This window comes from Sciurus vulgaris, assembly GCF_902686455.1.
Source record: "Sciurus vulgaris genome assembly, chromosome: 10".
In the NCBI taxonomy this organism is placed as follows: domain Eukaryota; kingdom Metazoa; phylum Chordata; class Mammalia; order Rodentia; family Sciuridae; genus Sciurus; species Sciurus vulgaris.
The window spans coordinates 27,870,754-27,889,921 of record NC_136470.1 but is presented as its reverse complement, the minus strand read 5'-3'; the positions used below and the strand labels follow the sequence as shown (position 1 = coordinate 27,889,921).

At 35.5% G+C, this 19,168-nt stretch overlaps 1 protein-coding gene across 7 annotated transcripts in view; it reads left to right on the top strand.

Annotated features, from left to right (window-relative positions):
• Positions 1-15,319, top strand: part of USP25 (ubiquitin specific peptidase 25) — a 143,555-nt gene extending 128,236 nt beyond the window's left edge. For all 7 annotated transcript variants that reach the window (XM_079101219.1, XM_079101216.1, XM_079101215.1 and 4 more), the window contains 4 exons: positions 598-677; positions 11,634-11,757; positions 14,206-14,401; positions 14,705-15,319. In XM_079101219.1, the coding sequence (XP_078957345.1) occupies positions 598-677; positions 11,634-11,757; positions 14,206-14,401; positions 14,705-14,877 (573 nt within the window). In that variant the 3' untranslated portion in view covers positions 14,878-15,319. The remainder of the gene's footprint in view (positions 1-597; positions 678-11,633; positions 11,758-14,205; positions 14,402-14,704) is intronic.
• The last annotated feature ends 3,849 nt before the right edge of the window (positions 15,320-19,168 follow it).

The window sequence follows — 19,168 nt, the reverse complement described above, 5'->3', positions numbered from 1 at the left end:
AATTATGTTAAAGTAATAAATTAATTTTCTTCCTACCTTCAGTGCAATAGAGAATAATTTTCTGAAATGCTCTGATATCAAAACTTCTTGAGTGCAACTTTTTAGATTTTGGAGCATTTCAGATTTTGGATTTTGGGCCGAGAGATGCTCAGCTGGTAAAGTCTATGCAAATATTCCAAAATTTGAATAAACTCCGATATCTAAGACACTTTAGGTCCCAAACATTTCTGATAAATGATACTTATGCTGTCCTGTAGTAATATTTTAATAGTATGATTTCATACCTAAGAATTTTTAAGATAAAAATAAACCTATTGATAATCCAGTTTTTGCATTTTTACCTTTTAACTTAATTCCTGTTGATGCTTAATAATTTTCATACGTATTATATTCATTTGTTATTATATGCATATGATTATATATTCATTTACTTTCTAATTATGGTATCAATAATGTTGTGTGTTGGAAAGTAAAGTCTGATTTAGATCATTTATCTTCTGAATTCTTTATTTCTCTTAAATGGAATAATTTACAAACAATTTTATTTCAGTTTTAAATCTTACTGTTTATATTTTTAATTCTTTCTTTCACCTACAGGAGTGGCATCAGGATTATAAAAAATTTAGGGAAACAACTATGTATCTTATAATTGGACTAGAAAATTTTCAAAGAGAAAGGTAAGGCAAAGTGGACAAATAGGAAAAGATTTCTCTAATAGGAAAGATTTTATTCATAGTGTACGTTTTTTTGTTTGTTTGTTTGTTTGTTTGTTTTTTGATACTGGGAATTGAACCCAGGGACACTTAAGCACCAAGCCACAGGATCTCGCTGACAGGGTCCTTCCCAAATTGCTGAGGCTGGCTTTGAACTTGTGATCTTCCAACCTCAGCCTCCTGAGCCACCAGGATTACAGGTGTGTGCCACCACATCTGGCCAATTGTGTATATTTTAAATAAACATTTTTTTAGAACAATTTTTATTACAGAAAAATTGCAAATTTAGTACCAAGGGACCTCAAATACCATAAAATTGAATTAAGTCTGTAAGTTTGACATTAGTGTCATTTTTTTTATTAGCTCTGAGATACTACTCTTAAAGTTTAGGAAAAAATGGGAGTAGATCAAAGCCCAAATATTTGCTGGGAACCAAAGGAGCTAGTAGCCCTGCAGAGAACTTTCTGTTCCCTAGCTTCTCCCAACCATCACTGTGCTTTCCCATATTCTGAGTCTGATCTTAACTTAAATCAGTGGTGCTGGTTCCAGTGTCTTAACTCCCAGGTATCATAAAAATATATTTGTAGAAAACGTGTAAGCAATGTGACTGCAAACACACTTTAAGGTTCATTTAAATTTAAAATAAGATAATATTTATAATATTATCATTTTAATTATCATTAAGAATCAGGACGAATTTTGACTTAGGTGCCATTTCTTTTTTACTAGATTGCATTTACTTTATTTTCCACATACTACTTAATTTGTAGTTTTAACACTAATTTGACTAGAGATTGTTTGAGAAAGTGCTATAGTTTCAATAGAGTGTCTTATTGTGGCAAAAGAAAAAGAACTTTGAGTTGTTTCTTTTGTTTTAATAAAGTGTAACAAGCCCCCACTGAGGTAATGACTTTTTACAAGATGGACATGTACATCTAGTGACCATCAAACATGTGTTACAGTTTAAATCAGTTAAAATTATTAAAACTAAATTCCTGAGTCATACTGACCACATTTCTAATGTTCAACAGCCAAACCTGACTGGTGGCTGCTCTGTTGTGCAGCACCATACGACAGTTTGCTATTGTGGAGAGTTCTGTGGGTAGTGCTCTTCTAGAGTACAGCACTGTCATTTTTAGTTATCACTGTATTAAGAGTTACCATACAAGGGTTTTCAAGATGGCGGCCTAGAGGGTGGCTGCATTACGTGTTGCTCCAGAACTCAGGATTCAAGAGAGGAGATATTGAGACGCTTGGGACCAACTCAAAGTAGCCGGGTGACTCTCACCCCCTGGGGGGGCATCCCGGATGGGACGGGGGTCCCGGAACGCAGGAAACTTTGTGAAGTAGAACTGCCGGCGAGACGCCCCTCCCCCCGCTGGAGCGCCATAGAGGAGGCCGGCGGCACAGCGCTGGGACTCGGAGCAGCCACTGGGGCTCCGGCGGCTGCCCGGGGGAGGAGAGGCGGGGAGAACTGTGTGGACTCAGGACACCAGGGCCTGCCCTGAGGAGGAGGAGAGGAGCGTGGCCACTTGGATTCGGAGAGACTGCGCCAGAGCTGCAGGCGGTTGCCAGAGGAGAAGCCGCGCGGCGAGCTGTTTGGAATCAGAACGACGCTTCTGAACCCCGGGGCCTGCCCTGAGGACGAGGAGGAAGAGGAGCAGCCGCTTGGATTCGGGCGACTATACGGGAACTACAGGCGGTTGCCAGAGAAGGGGCTGCGTGGCGAGCTGTTTGGACCCTGACCACTTCTGAACCCCGGGGCCTGCCCGGAGGAGTAGGAGAAGGAGGAGAAGGAGCGCGGCGGGTCCTTTGGACTCGCAGTGACTGCATTAGCGCTCCAGGCGGCTGCTCAGAGGAGAAGGCGAGTGGTGAGTTATTTGGTCTTAAAGTGACAGCTCCTGAACACAGGGGGGCTGCCTGGAGGAGAAGCGTGGTGGGACGCTTGGTCTTGAGGGACCACACCAGAGCTCCGGGCGGTGGCCCAGAGGACCCGTGCAGCGGGTCACGTGGATTCAGAGCCACTCAGAGGGACTGCTCCTGAACACCCGGGGGGTTATCTGGAGAAGGAGGAGGAACGGGCAGGGTCACTTCGACTCGGAGTGATTGATTGCCCCGGGCTACGGATGGTTGGTGGGAGGAGGAGGCACGAAGTGAGTTTCTTGGACTCCTAGTGACCGCACCGGCATACTGGGCAGCTGTCTGGAGGAAGAGGCCTGTGGCGGGTCTCTGGGACTCAGAGCGATTGTTCGGGGCCACAGGTGGCTGCTCAGAGGAGGGGCCACGCAGCCAGGCGATTAGGTGCAGAACACGGTCCCAGGATCTAGGAGGCTTCTGGGTGGAAGAGCCGCACAGAGACAGGCTTAGGGCGGAGCGAAGGTTCCAGGCCTGTGGGCAAATTCTCTGAGGAGGGGCAGCCTAAGGAGATTCATCTGCGAAGGGTGAGGCTCCCAGGCCCAGGAGGTAGGGCCGGGCCCCTGGAAACTTTGCAGAGGAAGGCAGCCCAGCCCAGGCAGTAGATGTAAATTGAGGGGAACCTCTACGAGGAAACTGACCAGCGAGACCTCCCCACCGGGTGAGTCTTCCCTGCTGGGTGAGGTTTCCCACAAGGACGGTAAAACCAGAGGCTCAGGCCCAAACAGGCCTTGCCTCAGCCCACAGCCTAGGTCCCCTTTGGATGACCATTGGTCAACAAGTGGAGGCACCTCTGCCCACTAGCAGGGAATATACCCCACCTGAAGGCCACCACTCCTAGAGAGGCAGCTTCCTTGTGGAGCACCGCATTATCAACCTCCTCCAAGACTTCAGCCTACTGAAGGCTAAGAGGGGATATATATAGAAATCTTCAGGGTCATTGTAAATCAACAGAGGAAATCTGCAATATCTCAGCGGTCCACTGATATCTGAACAACATGAGAAAACAAGGAAAGAAAATGCTGCAAACAAATCTAGATGTCACATCAATAAAACCCAATGACAGCATGGCAGAAGAAATGACAGAAAAGGAGTTCAGAATGTACATAATTAAAATGATCAGAGAAGCAAACGAGGAGATGAAAGAGCAAATGCAAGCATTGAATGATGAGATGAAAGAGCAAATGCAAGCATTGATTGATCGCACCAATCGACAGTTAAAAGAGCAAATACAGGAAGCAAAAGATCATTTCAATAAAGAGTTAGAGATATTGAAAAAAAACCAAACAGAAATCCTTGACATGAAGGAAACAATAAACCAAATTAAGAACTCCATAGAAAGCATATCCAATAGGATAGAACACCTGGAAGACAGAACCTCAGACATTGAAGACAAAATATTTAACCTTGAAAACAAAGCTGAACAAACAGAGAAGATGGTAAGAAATCATGAACAGAATCTACAAGAACTATGGGATATCATGAAAAGGCCAAATTTAAGAATTATTGGGATTGAGGAAGGCCTAGAGAAACAAGCCAAAGGAATGAACAACCTATTCAATGAAATAATATCAGAAAATTTCCCAAATCTGAAGAATGAAATGGAAAATCAAGTTCAAGAGGCTTACAGGACTCCAAATACACAAAATTACAACAGACCCACACCAAGGCACATTATAATGAAAATACCTAACATACAAAATAAAGACAGAATTTTAAAGGCTGTGAGAGAAAAGAACCAAATTACATTCAGGGGGAAACCAATACGCATATCAGCAGATTTTTCAATCCAGACCCTAAAAGCTAGAAGGTCCTGGAACAACATTTTTCAAGCCCTGAAAGAAAATGGATGCCAACCAAGAATCTTATACCCAGCAAAACTTACCTTCAAATTTGACGATGAAATAAAATCCTTCCATGATAAACAAAAGCTAAAAGAATTTACAAAAAGAAAGCCAGCATTACAGAACATTCTCAACAAAATATTCCATGAGGAAGAGATGAAAAACAAAGAAGCAAATCAGCAAAGGGAGGAATTATCCTAAAGGAATTGTCAAAAAAAGGAGGAAACAAGTTGTGTCAAACAAATAAATAAACAAAATTTTAAAAATGAACCAAATGACCGGGAAACCAAATCATATCTCTATAATAACCCTGAACGTTAATGGCCTGAATTCATCAATCAAAAGACATAGACTGGCAGACTGGATTAAAAAGAAAGATCCAACAATATGTTGCCTGCAAGAGACTCACCTCATAGAAAAAGATACCCATAGATTAAAGGTGAAAGGATGGGGAAAAACATACCATGCACATGGACTCAGCAAAAAAGCTGGAGTATCCATCCTCATTTCCGATAATGTGGACTTCAAGCCAAAGTTAGTCAGAAGGGATAAAGAAGGTTATTTCATACTGCTTAAGGGAAGCATAAATCAGCAAGATATAACAATCATAAACATCTATGCCCCAAACAGTGGCTCATCTATGTATGTCAAACAAATCCTTCTCAATTTCAGAAACCAAATAGACCACAACACAATAATACTAGGTGATTTTAACACGCCGCTCTCACCACTGGACAGATCTTCCAGACAAAAATTGAGCAAAGAAACCATAGATCTCAACAACACAATTAATAATTTAGACTTAACGGACATTTATAGAATATTCCATCCAACCAAGAGTGAATACACTTTCTTCTCAGCAGCACATGGATCCTTCTCTAAAATAGACCATATATTATGCCACAAAGCTAATGTTAGCAAATACAAGAAGATAGAGACACTAGCATGTATTCTATCAGATCATAATGGATTGAAGTTAGAAATAAATGAAAGAGTAAAACACAGAAACTATTCCAACATCTGGAGGTTAAACAATATGCTATTATATGATGAATGGATAACAGAAGATATTAAGAAGGAAATTAAAAAATTCTTAGAGGTAAATGAGAACAAAGAAACATCATATCAAAACCTCTGGGACACTATGAAAGCAGTACTTAGAGGGAAATTTATTTCATGGAGCGCATTTAATAAAAGAAGTAAAACTCAACAAATAAACAACCTAACACTACAGCTCAAAGCCTTAGAAAAAGAAGAACAGAACAGCACCAAAAGTAGTAGAAGACAGGAAATAGTTAAACTCAGAGCTGAAATCAATGAAATTGAAACAAAAGAAACAATACAAAAAATTGACAAAATAAATAGTTGGTTCTTCGAAAAAATAAACAAAATTGATAAACCTTTAGCCACACTAACAAAGAGAAGACGAGAGAAAACCCAAATCACTAAAATTCGGAATGAACAAGGAAATATCACTACAGACAGGATGGAAATACAAAACATAATTAGAAGCTATTTTGAAAATCTATACTCCAACAAAATAGAAAATTTCGAAGACATCAACAGGTTTCTAGAGACATATGAATTGCCTAAACTGAATGAGGAGGACATAAACAATTTAAATAGACCAATTTCAAGTACTGAAATAGAAGAAGTCATCAAAAGCCTACCAACAAAGAAAAGTCCGGGACCAGATGGGTTCTCAGCCGAGTTCTACAAAACCTTTAAGGAAGAGCTCATTCCAATACTTCTCAAAGTATTCCATAAAATAGAAGAGGAGGGAACCCTCCCAAACTCATTCTATGAAGCCAATATCACACTGATACCTAAACCAGACAGAGACTCATCAAGGAAAGAAAATTTCAGACCAATATCCTTAATGAACATCGACGCAAAAATTCTCAACAAAATTTTAGCAAATCGCATACAAAAACATATTAAAAAGATAGTGCACCATGATCAAGTGGGTTTCATCCCAGGGATGCAAGGTTGGTTCAACATCAGGAAATCAATAAACGTAATTCACCATATTAATAGACTTAAAGTCAAGAATCACATGATTATTTCAATAGACGCAGAAAAAGCATTTGATAAAATACAGCACCCCTTCATGCTCAAAACACTAGAACAAATAGGGATAGTGGGAACATTCCTTAATATTGTAAAGGCCATTTATGCTAAGCCCATGGCTAATATCATTCTAAATGGTGAAAAGCTGAAAGCATTCCCCCTAAAAACTGGAACAAGGCAGGGATGCCCTCTTTCACCACTTCTATTCAACATCGTTCTTGAGACTCTGGCCAGAGCAATTAGACAAACCAAAGAAATTAAAGGGATACGAATTGGAAAAGAAGAACTCAAACTATCCCTGTTCGCTGATGACATGATTATATATTTAGAGGAACCTGGAAATTCCACCAGAAAACTCTTAGAACTCATAAGTGATTTCAGTAAAGTAGCAGGTTACAAGATCAATGCCCATAAATCCAACGCATTTTTATACATAAGTGATGAATCTTCAGAAAGAGAAATTAGGAAAACTACCCCATTCACAATAGCCTCGAAAAAAATAAAATACTTGGGAATCAATCTCACAAAAGAGGTGAAAGACCTCTACAATGAGAACTATACAACACTAAAGAAAGAAATTAAAGAACACCTTAGAAGATGGAAAGATCTTCCATGTTCTTGGATAGGAAGAATTAATATTGTCAAAATGGCCATACTACCTAAAGTGCTATACAAATTCAATGCAATTCCAATTAAAATCCCAATGACGTACCTTACAGAAATAGAGCAGGCAATTATGAAATTCATCTGGAAGAATAAGAAACCCAGAATAGCTAAAGCAATCCTTAGCAGGAAGAGTGAAACAGGGGGTATTGCAATACCAGATCTTCAACTCTACTACAAAGCTATAGTAACAAAAACGGCATGGTATTGGTACCAAAATAGAAAGGTAGATCAATGGTACAGAATAGAGGACACGGACACAAACCCAAATAAATACAATTTTCTCATACTAGACAAAGGGGCCAAAAATATGCAATGGAGAAAAGATAGCCTCTTCAACAAATGGTGCTGGGAGAATTGGAAATCCATATGCAACAGAATGAAACTAAACCCATATCTCTCACCATGCACGAAACTAAACTCAAAATGGATTAAGGACCTCGGAATCAGACCAGAGACCCTGCAGATTATAGAAGAAAAAGTAGGTCCAAATCTTCATCTTGTTGGTCTAGGACCAGACTTCCTTAACAGGACTCCCATAGCACAAGAAATAAAAGCTAGAATCAACCACTGGGATAGATTCAAACTAAAAAGCTTTCTCTCAGCAAAGGAAACTATCAGCAATGCGAAGAAAGAGCCTACAGAGTGGGAGAATATCTTTGCCAATCATACTTCAGATAGAGCACTAATCTCCAGAATCTATAAAGAACTCAAAAAACTCTACTCCAAGAATTCAAACAGTCCAGTCAACAAATGGGCTAAGGAAATGAATAGACACTTCACAGAAGAAGATCTACAAGCAATCAACAAACATATGGAAAAATGTTCAACATCTCTAGTAATAAGAGAAATGCAAATCAAAACCACCCTAAGGTTCCATCTCACCCCAATTAGAATGGCGATTATCAAGAATACGAGCAACAACAGGTGTTGGCGAGGATGTGGGGAGAAAGGTACACTCATACACTGCTGGTGGGGCTGCAAATTAGTGCAGCCGCTATGGAAAGCAGTGTGGAGATTCCTTAGAAAACTTGGAATGGAACCACCATTTGACCCAGCTATCCCACTCCTTGGCCTATACCCAAAGGACTTAAAATCTGCATACTACAGAAATACAGCCACATCAATGTTCATAGCTGCTCAATTCACAATAGCCAGACTGTGGAACCAACCTAGATGCCCTTCAATTGATGAGTGGATAAAGAAACTGTGGTATATATATACTATGGAATATTACTCAGCCATAAAGAATGATAAAATTATGACATTTGCAGGCAAATGGATGAAATTGGAGAATATCATGCTAAGTGAGATAAGCCAATCTCAAAAAGCCTAAAGGACGAATGATATCGCTAATAAGTGGAGGTTGACACATAATGGGGGGGAGGGAAGGGTTAGAGTTAGGGTTAGGGAGGGGGGCAAGTATAGAGGAAGGAACTACTGTATAGAGGGTAAAGAGGGGTGGGAGGGGTGGGGGGAAGGGAAAAAAATAACAGAATGAATCAAACAACATTGCTCTATGTAAATTTATGATTACACAAATGGTATGCCTTTACGCCATGTACAAACAGAGAAACAACATGTATCCCATTTGTTTACAATAAAAAAAAAAAAAAAAAAAAAAAAAAAAAAAAGAGTTACCATACAAAAGAAAAAGCAGTGTTTTACATAACATTGTGTTTAAGTAGATAAGCATTATTAAGGTTCCAGTCACTGTGTTGTTTATAATTCACTTTGCTCATTAAAATGGACACACTGTTTTGATTAATAGCTCCATTTATTAGTGAGTTTAGTCAAGGTTTTATTGATATATGAATATTTACATCCAGGATTTCTGAGATTTGTACTTATGGAGCAAAATAATAATGTGGTCTTAAAATCGAATAGTGTCTAAGGTCAAAAAAGCACTGCAGTTTTACAGATAAAGAATCGAGGCTCTACAGAAATGTAATTAACCTTGTCAAGGTCATTCAACTAATAAGGGAAGAAAAATTAATATGGACACCATATATTCTTATATTTTCGTGAAATATGTACAAAAAGTATGTTGAGACAGGAGGATTGCTTGAGCCTAAGTATTTGAGTTCAGGCTGGGCAATATAGCAAGATACTGTCTCAAAAAAATTAATTATTTATCTCATTCAATAAGAATTAAAAAGGCGAAAATGTCATTTTGTAGTCAGTTGCATAGCTTCCACCTTAGTTTCTCCTAAAGTCTGTTAGACTTCTTAAAGTTTGTTAAAAGACCTCCAAAGATATAACTTGGAAGAATGTTTACATTTCCTAATTTGCTTTGTAGTTCTCAGATTGGTACTTGTTTATCAAGTCAGTGTTTATTAGATTCATTGAAAATTAGTAATGATGACAAATAATATGGTGTTTATGAGAAATGTTAGTCTTATGACTTTCTTAAACAATGTTACCATAACTTGCCCTGTATAAAATATTACCAAAAGGTTGTGTCAAACCTGTTTTTAATGAAAACGTAAGAATTGAAACCCTTCAGTGAAATTCTTGTTGATGAGTCCTTGTCACTTCAATTGGAGTCAATGTTTTAGGAACTGAGTTTATCAATCTTTTTTGTTGTCATTATTGTTCTGGGGAGTGAACCAAAGGGCATTTGGGCATTTTCCCACTAAACAGTATTCCTGGTCTTTTATATTTTTTATTTTGAGACTCGGTCTTGCTAAGTCAACCAGGCTGGCCTCAAATTTGACTCAGCTTCCCAAATTGCTGGGATTAAAGGTATATTGCCATTGCCCCAAATTACATGGTCTTATTTTATAAGTAAGAATGTAGTAACTAGATTGCTGAATTTTATTTTGAATTTTTATATATTCATAAGCACTTTAAAAGTTGATAAGATGTTTAAGCATTTTGTACCTCTTAGTGAAGAGTTGTACCAAGATCATAATTTCAGAGCTATTCTCAGAGTGGTGACTCAGGTCTATGAGGCCAGATATTAATATCATTCAGGAGAGAGATCTTTTTTATAGGAAATGTTATAGTTATGGTTATAAAAGGAAAGATAGAAGAACCAGTTTTTTATTAAATAGCCAACAACTGCAATTTAATAGTATAACACAACAGTTAGTATTAGTACTTCTCTTTTTCATTATGAAACAAAATCTTTAGTTGGAGAATATGTTTATTAACATATTATTTCAACATAAAGTTTCACACTCAGGTTTTCTCCAAAACAAATCCCTAGGAAAAGGCATTTTTAAAATAACATTTAAAAATTTATTTATCACAATGGCTTCAGATGTATAATTTGTTTTGTCATGAATGTGTATATTCATTTTCAAATAATTTTACACTTAATATTTGAGTATGAAAATAATTTGTTTCATATCTGAGCAAAGAAAGCAAATAATAAACAGTAACATTGATTTGGCAGCATAGAGTTTAAAAAATATTCTTCTATAATATTTTATTTTTTAGGATGTTATATTTCTCTGCATTAATCTGTGAGAATATAACATTAATAACTGGATAAAACAAAAGGCAATATCTTTCACATTTTAGTTGTACAAATACATGACTAATACTTTTTCTTTAACATGTTAGGACAGTAATTGTTTTCAATAAAAGCACAATAGTCTATTAGACATTTTCCCTTCTGTTTTCAAGCCTGGTTTGAACTTCCTGACTTTTAGGCTTATTTTTTTTTAGGCTTACTTTTAGGTTATGTGTATAACCTAACACATAAACTTCGCACTTCAGCCTTTTGTGTTATTGACGGTATTCTTTTTATTTTATCCCATAGATTTCCCAGATTTAGAAGAACCCTTTCCTTTTTCCATTTCCCCCATTACCTTTGGATATTCTTTCTTCTGTCTTCTACATTTTTCTCAACAACTAGAACTGTGTATGTACATACAGAAAATCCGACAAGAAGTCACTACGTGTACCAGAGAATATTTGTGATCATGAAACAAAGGATCCCAATCCATCCTTCACACAGAAATGGTGCTGTTTTTAAACAAGTAGTTGGCTTTCATACCAGTCCTAATTTTGGAAGGACTGGATGACATCAGAAAAATAAGTTGGGCCCAGTGGTACACACCTATAATCCCAGTGGCTTAGGAAGCAGGTGAATTTCAAGTTCAAAACCAAAAGAGAGAGAGAAAGAGAAAAAAATGCAAAAAAGACTTGGTGCTGATTTTATCAGCTGTGGCCTCTTCTCTGAGCTTGTATTAATTTCTACAATCTGGTTAATCTGGTTTTTTTTTTGTTTGTTTGTTTGTTTTTTTAACTTTTAAAACATATTTGTCTTCTGGTTTCATGTGTTGCTATTGCTTAGGAGATATTCTTGGGCGTATAGTGCATTGGTTTAATCATATACTTAAATTGTTTTGCAATTATAATTGACTTTTCTTTAAAAAACTGAAATGCTAATAATTACTGTTTGTTTTTCATTTTTAAGTTATATAGATTCCTTGCTGTTCCTTATCTGTGCTTATCAGAATAACAAAGAACTCTTGTCTAAAGGCCCATACAGAGGACATGATGAAGAGTTAATATCACATTATAGAAGAGAATGTTTACTAGTAAGTTGAATGCACATTGTATGTTTACGATTTTGTCTTACTTTGGGCACATTTTCTTGACTAACATGTAAGTGATTGACTATGAATCCTGGCAGGGTAAGAACCACAATGATGTCTATACATTGGGTCTGTTCCCTTAAGATGACAAAATGCACCAAGTGCATTATCCTCCTCCTATAGTTCCAGGTATTCCACATTTTAAGCTGGAAATGTTTCTAGAATGAGAATTCATTGTTTTCATGTATGTTTAGATTTCATCATTACACTACCTACCACTCTTGTCTTTGGTGGGCAAAGAGGCGCTACATAGATCTTGAGGAAAAATTGTCACAGAAACAAAGCATAGATGTTCTGAGATTTTGTAAATGGTGATATACTTGTTGTATATAATGGCAAAGAATTCACTGTGAGATTTTTTTTGTGCCTGGATTTTGTAGTTTTTCTCCCAAATGATTTTATTATGTCCTGAAATATTAGTATTATTACAAACTCCAGAAGTTACTTTAAAGAATTCTTTTTACACCAGTTTATTTAACTCCAGATATCTGGAGTACTCTGTTGATGTTCCTTGAATCAGCTAGCCTTCATTTAAAAAATAAGAAATTCCATTGAATTTCTTTTATTAGATTTCACTGAGTTAACTGGTGACATCATTCTGTTCTATATTGTGAACTTCTAAGTTGTATTTGTTTTCTTTTTTAAAACATAGAGACAAAGATATTTGAAGAGTGTATATTTTTTGAACCCATAATAGGTTTGTTAAATGGACAAAGTGTACTTTAAAAAACTTAAAATGATCTGCTGTTGAAATGTTTTCTTTCAGTACAATCACAGCTTTAACTAGTTTTAATGTACAATTAAAATATTTGAATGGGAATATTAGTTTAAAATCTTACTGTTTAGCTGTTTTTTTACTGCATTTGAGTGCATTTTCAAACTTAAAATTGTTGGTTTTATATCCATTGACAATGGTATTATGATCTATTATTATTATTATTATTATTATTATGGCTCTGGGGATCAAACCTAGGACCCCACATATGCTAGTTATGCAGCCTGCTGCTGTGCTATATCCCCAGCCCTGAGAATGTTACTTTGACCAGTTTAAAGGGCTTTTAAATATTCCCCTGAGAAGGAATACTTGAATTATGTGTATTTTGGCTTTAAAAAAATTCAGAGTTGTATTTAAGTACATTGAGACAGGCATTGAATGTATTAGAGTGGTTTTAACTTAGAACAGTGAATTTGGGGGCTATGGAAATATGTTTATTATACCTGATTTTAAATTAAATGCAACCCATACTTGATGATTGCTTTTAAAGAATTCAAAAAATGGTAAAATGTTTCTCTTCATTTTTAATAGTAAAGCAGTCACACTTAGTTGTTTCATACAGGGATTTGGATGAAACTGCATGAGAAGTGTTCATTTCAGGTTTTTTCACATTGTATGTTTACTGAGAATCAAGTTCTAAGCAATACAGAGATGAGTAAGACACATTTCCTTTCCTCAGAGAACTCAATCTGATAACAGACATATACAAACAATTTTTATATTCCAGATTAAGTGCCATTTGCAAAACAAGATGTCTAGCATTGTTGGGAAGAATTTTAAGAGATAGATAAACACTGATCTGGATCTCCTTGAATAAATATAGAGAAGGGAGAATGTCATTCAGGTCAAAGAGACACCAAGTGAAAAGTCCTGGAATGCAAACAATGGAACATGAAGATGGATTTATTGTGGCTTGGATATGGAGGAGGCGCTAGGTGGAAGTGCCAAACTGACAGCACTTCTTGGTGGCAGACTGTGAAGAAGCCTACCTGTCATGTTTATCAGTTTCCATCAGTATAAGTTTGACTAAGTTTACTATCGTTAGTTTTGTTTTCAGAAAATAATTCTGGCAGTAATTGACAGTTCCTGTTTGTAGATCAGTTTGTAGCATATGGTGTGTACATAGCAAAAACTTGTTGAGGGAAAAAATAAATAATTACTTTTACATTTGTAAACCAGTGAATATAATAATATGTATTTGTTCGACTTTTATACAGGAGATGATGATGAGTTTCTCAATTTATAGTATTCTGAATTTATTTGTTTTTAAAATTACTTTGAATGCTTATAATATTTTTGAACTGGGAAAAGTTCATCCTGAAGAATTAAAAAATGACCTTTAGAATGATAATCAAAGTAATAGAAGCTGAACAACACTTCAAAAAAGTTTTTAACTTTTCTGCTTTTACTTTGATTTCTATTGCTATTATATGCACAATTTTTAAGAAAAAATTTTTTCAGTGCTACAGTAGATTGTTTTTCTTCACTGCTATTTGTTCACTACTGTTTGTGAGCATACCTATTATGTTGTTTTTAGTATTAACATTTATAGGTGTTTTATTTAATTAAAAAGGAAATAAAACTTCTTATTTTTTTATTTTTCCCATTGCATTAAGAAATTGAATGAGCAAGCTGCAGAACTGTTTGAATCTGGAGAGGATCGAGAAGTAAACAATGGTTTGATTATCATGAATGAGTTTATTGTTCCATTTTTGCCCCTGCTACTGGTGGATGAAATGGAAGAGAAAGATATACTTGCTGTGGAAGATATGAGGAATCGATGGTGTTCATACCTAGGACAAGAAATGGAATGTAAGTTTACACAATACTGATGAGTACCTGAGTTGCTAGGATCAAAAGTTTTTAAAATATTTATTCTTGCCATTTTTACATTCTATAGTATTTTTATGTTCCCCTCATTACTGATTTTTCCCTATTTATAAATTAAGCTTTGTGCATTGCTGTTACCATTTGTATTTTTATCTCTTCCACAAAATGGCAACTACTTTACATATTTCCATAATGAAACATCAACTGACCACTGCTACTTAATCATAATTGCTGATGATCTTTTGATAATTTTTGTTTTGATACATCTCATTGTTTGTGTTGCAGCAAACCTCCAAGAAAAGCTGACCGATTTTCTGCCAAAACTGCTTGACTGTTCAACGGAGATTAAAGGTTTCCATGAGCCACCAAAGTTACCTTCCTATTCCACACATGAACTCTGTGAGCGCTTTGCCCGAATCATGTTGTCCCTCAGTCGAACTCCTGCTGATGGAAGATAAACTGCACACACACTTTCCCTAAACACACTGTATAAACTTTTTTTTAGTTCTTAACCCTTGCCTTCCTGTCACAGGGTTTGCTTGTTGCTGCTATAGTTTTTAACTTTTTTAATTTTAATAACTGCAAAAGACAAAATGACTATACAGACTTTAGCCAGACTGAAAATAATAAAGCTGAGAATCGCATGGCGCTCAGACTTTGTTTTAACCAGAACTGATGTATAATTATAAATCTGATTTTATTATGGCAAAACTATGCTTTTGCCACCTTTCTGTTACAGTGTTACTTTGCTCTCATCTTTTCTTTATCAGCGGCTTTCCATTCAGTCTGGATCCTTCCATGACGACAGTCATTTTAAGTATTCAGCACTTGTGTACGATACATAATATTTGGTAGCTTGTAAATGAAATTAAAGAATAAAGTTTTATTTATGGCTACCTATGTGTTTGTAAGCAGGTATATTGTATATTAGTTCATTGTTTTAGCTATAATATATAAATGAATTTTGTCTGGGAATTAAGATTGGGTGATGAGTAGATTAGTACAGTCTTTATTTTGCTATAATCGGAGCATACTGGAAAATTACTAGGTATTTGACACTTAAAATATTTCTATATTTTTTACTAAGTTGTTGAACTTAGGATGGTACCTAAACTTGTTACGAATTCAATCGGATTCACTAAAGTGAGCATCCTGTTTTTTAAGTCAAAGTACACTGAAACTTTTAATCTTTTCTTAGATTAGCCTTTTGTTTTTTGTATATTTACAAATAATATAGCAAAGTAATTATTTCAAGAGAAACCTGAAAGAGTACTTGAATAAGGGCTATTTGTGACACTTAAAAGAAATATGTATGCACACACACACATAATCACAAACACACGTACATACACACATTTTTTCTTCATAATGGAGTACAATGTTTTGCATTATATAATCATTCTATTTTTGTAAATTGTATATCACTTTAATTGAAAATGTTCTCTGCTAATCAATGCTGTGAAATGAAGTTGATATTGTTTAATTAGAAGTCATGAGTATCTTAACTGTTTTTATTTACTTTAATCTTCAAAAAGGAAAAAGCTGTAGAATATTTTGTAGATGGAACTACTGTTTAAGATTAATGAAATAATATTGTGAATGAAAATCAAGTCAATGCTTTAAAGGTAATGATGTTACCAACAATCTATTTTTGAATTTATAAAAATTTCTTATAAATGATAACTTTGTTAGCATAGTAAAATATATCATTATGCTATGTCTATGTTTGTTACAGCGTCGCCAAAACTAGTACTTTTTATAAGTGCCTTTCCTAAAACATCCTGGATAGAGGAGGAAGAAAAAAATAATAATCTATCATATGGTACTTTTTATAAAGGTATCATTGTATTGGTAGGGTGTAATGACAAGAAATTGGTTCTATTCCTGTTGTAAAGTTAGATTTTGCAAATTGTAGCTATCAAAATATTTGGGTGTGCAATTTAGGCTCTCTACTAAAGAGAATTCTATTTTGGTTTTCAATTCCTGTTAAAAGTTTAGAAACTTCATATATATTATTGTAGCTTTTGTAAAGTATCTTCAAAATTTTTATAATGCTCTACCACAGTGGTTGAGTTGTTTTTGTTATGTGTATAATTGATCAGCAAGACACAAAAGTGCTCACATACCATATGGAAATCATTCCAAGGAATCATGTGGCCCTTGCACTGAAGGTAAGTATTATTACTGTTTACTTTGTACTTAAGAAACAGTCCTAGAAATTATTTCAAAACAACTTATTTAAAGAAGTGACTTTTTTCCAAACCTAGGGAAACAGCTTTTTATATTGAATTTTAATCTAGTCTTAAGATTTATGTTGGTAAAATTTTTCTATATAATTTATTGAGTTAGTATAACTAGTAGTTTAGGATTGGAACCTCATAGAACTATTGTCAGTGGCAGGTTTGATTTTACTTTAAATGATTCTCATTTTGGTCACTGCATTACTCTCTTCCAGTCCTCAAAATTTAAGTTTTGAAATAACTTATAGAATTCAAATAGAACTTGAGACCAAGTAGGAACTTCTAATAAACACATAGTTGAAGGATACAGTAGCCATGAGTGAGCCTTAGTACTTACCACATTCACTAAAATACAGTTAGTTCATAGTCACACTAAATTAGTACTTCTCCAAGTGTAGCTTCTTGAACAGCAGCCTGTGGAATCTGGAAACATGTTAGAATTGACAATTCTTAAGCCACCACCTCAGGACTGTGAATTCAGAAACTCTTCAAGTTATGTGTCCTAACCAAATCCTTCATATGATTTTAACATCTGCTAAAGTTTGAGAGTCCTTGCACCAGATAAAATTCTTGGTAGCATTTTGTACAACTTAAATTTATGCTGTTTAATTTCCAGTCACCTGGGATTCTTTACTGGCAGCTTTTTCACAGCTTTCTCATTTGTAGTTTCAAGAAAGTGACCATAATTTATTTTTTTTTAATTGTTACTTTTTGCTTCATTTTAAACTTAACTGAGAGTAAGGTAAATTTTTCTTCTCTTTTATTTGGTTCTCCAGAAGTTCAGTGTCTTTGTTTTGTGATTTAGATTAGTTGACTTACCTGTAATTCCTACCTCATCCCCCAAAATACAAAAACTTAGATGGTTGGGGGGTGGTGAGTTGGAGTAATCTTGTGCGGTTTTACGTTTTATTTTGCTTTACGTTGTTAGATAGATTAAACACTGTTTGTTGTGGTCATGATAACTTATCCAAAGTGCATGTATTATTCTGCTAGGGATGTTATAACAAAATACTACAAAGGTGGTGACTTAAATAGCAAGTTTATTTTTTGCTGGTTCTTGAGGCTGGACATCCAAGATCAAGGGGTTAGTGGGTTTGATTTCTCCCAAGACCTCTCTTGGCTTGCAAGATAGTGGCCTTCTCCCTTTCCCCTTACCTGACCCTCTCTGCATACATCCATGGTGTATTCTTCTCTTTTCACAGGGACACTAGTTCCTATGGACTAGGGCCCCACCCCTAAGACCCTGTTTAACCTTAGTTGCATCCTCAGAGGCCCTACCTTCAAACACAGTCACATTGGGATTTATGGTGTCAACATGAATTTTTTGGTCACCAGTCTATAACAGTATGATTTATACTTCCTAACCAGAGTAAGAGTGGGATTGTTAGCATCTTTTCTTTTGCCTTAAGATGCAGTGCAAATATCTATAGGTCTGCTCTTTCATCTGCCTGTTTTTTAAAACCTTAAGCTTTATTCAAAAAACACTTAAAATTATAGCAATAAAAATTACAAATTGCCCACAATGTTCTTATATAATCATTCAGTATTTTCATTGAATAGTTTGTTAAATGAATGAAAATAATCCATGTTGAATTTTGTGTCTTTTTCATCCATTTCACCTAACATTATACCACAGATGTTTATTTTGCTAGTGTTCTTACTCCATGACCCTTTTTTATTCCCCCCTTTACTCATACACACATAAATGGTGATGGGTTTGTTGTTGTTTTAGTGGAGGTTGGTAGGGGAGAGAGTTATTTACAAAAATGAAGTAACTGTCTTTTTTTTACGAATCATTTCTTTCTTTTCAGTACTTTCTAGCCTCTTTTTGTTTTGTTTTGGTTAGACTGACAATAAAAAAAAAACAGGATAGACACTGATAATAATAAGAATGAATGAGTCATGATGGAGGGAATTATGTACAATTGAATACACACATGCAAAAAGGTTAAATATCCATATTTGTTCCAAGTACTGTTCTTCTTAAAGACTATTTCAGACCTTCACTGCCATCCACAAACTCTTATTCAGTCGGCTGTTGTAACACTGGGTGATCTTTCTTTGCCTTACCAAGAAAGTTATGAAAATTAGACATGATTTTCCTTCACTTTTGTACCTCCCTTTCTGTATTATTTACAGTTAATTATTCATTAACCAGAATGTAAGTAAGGGATGGGCATTGTTGATAACTCAATAGTATGAAGAAAACACAAATAAAGGAAAAGTGTATACAGTGAACTTAGAAATTTAATTAGAATGTACTCATTATTTTGAGGTTATGTTTTTTCTTCAGAAATAATACAAAAAGCTCACTTTTTTCACCCTATACTGGCAGAAAACCTTTACAATATGTTTGTCCTTCAGCAAATGCTTCTCATTTCTTTCAGGAAACTAGAAAACTAGACAAGTGTCCGTATATCCCTGGTTATACATAAGGCGTATTACAGAGGTTTCCTATCATGTTTGTTTGTTTGTTTGGTACTAGGGATTTAGGGATTGACCCCAGAGG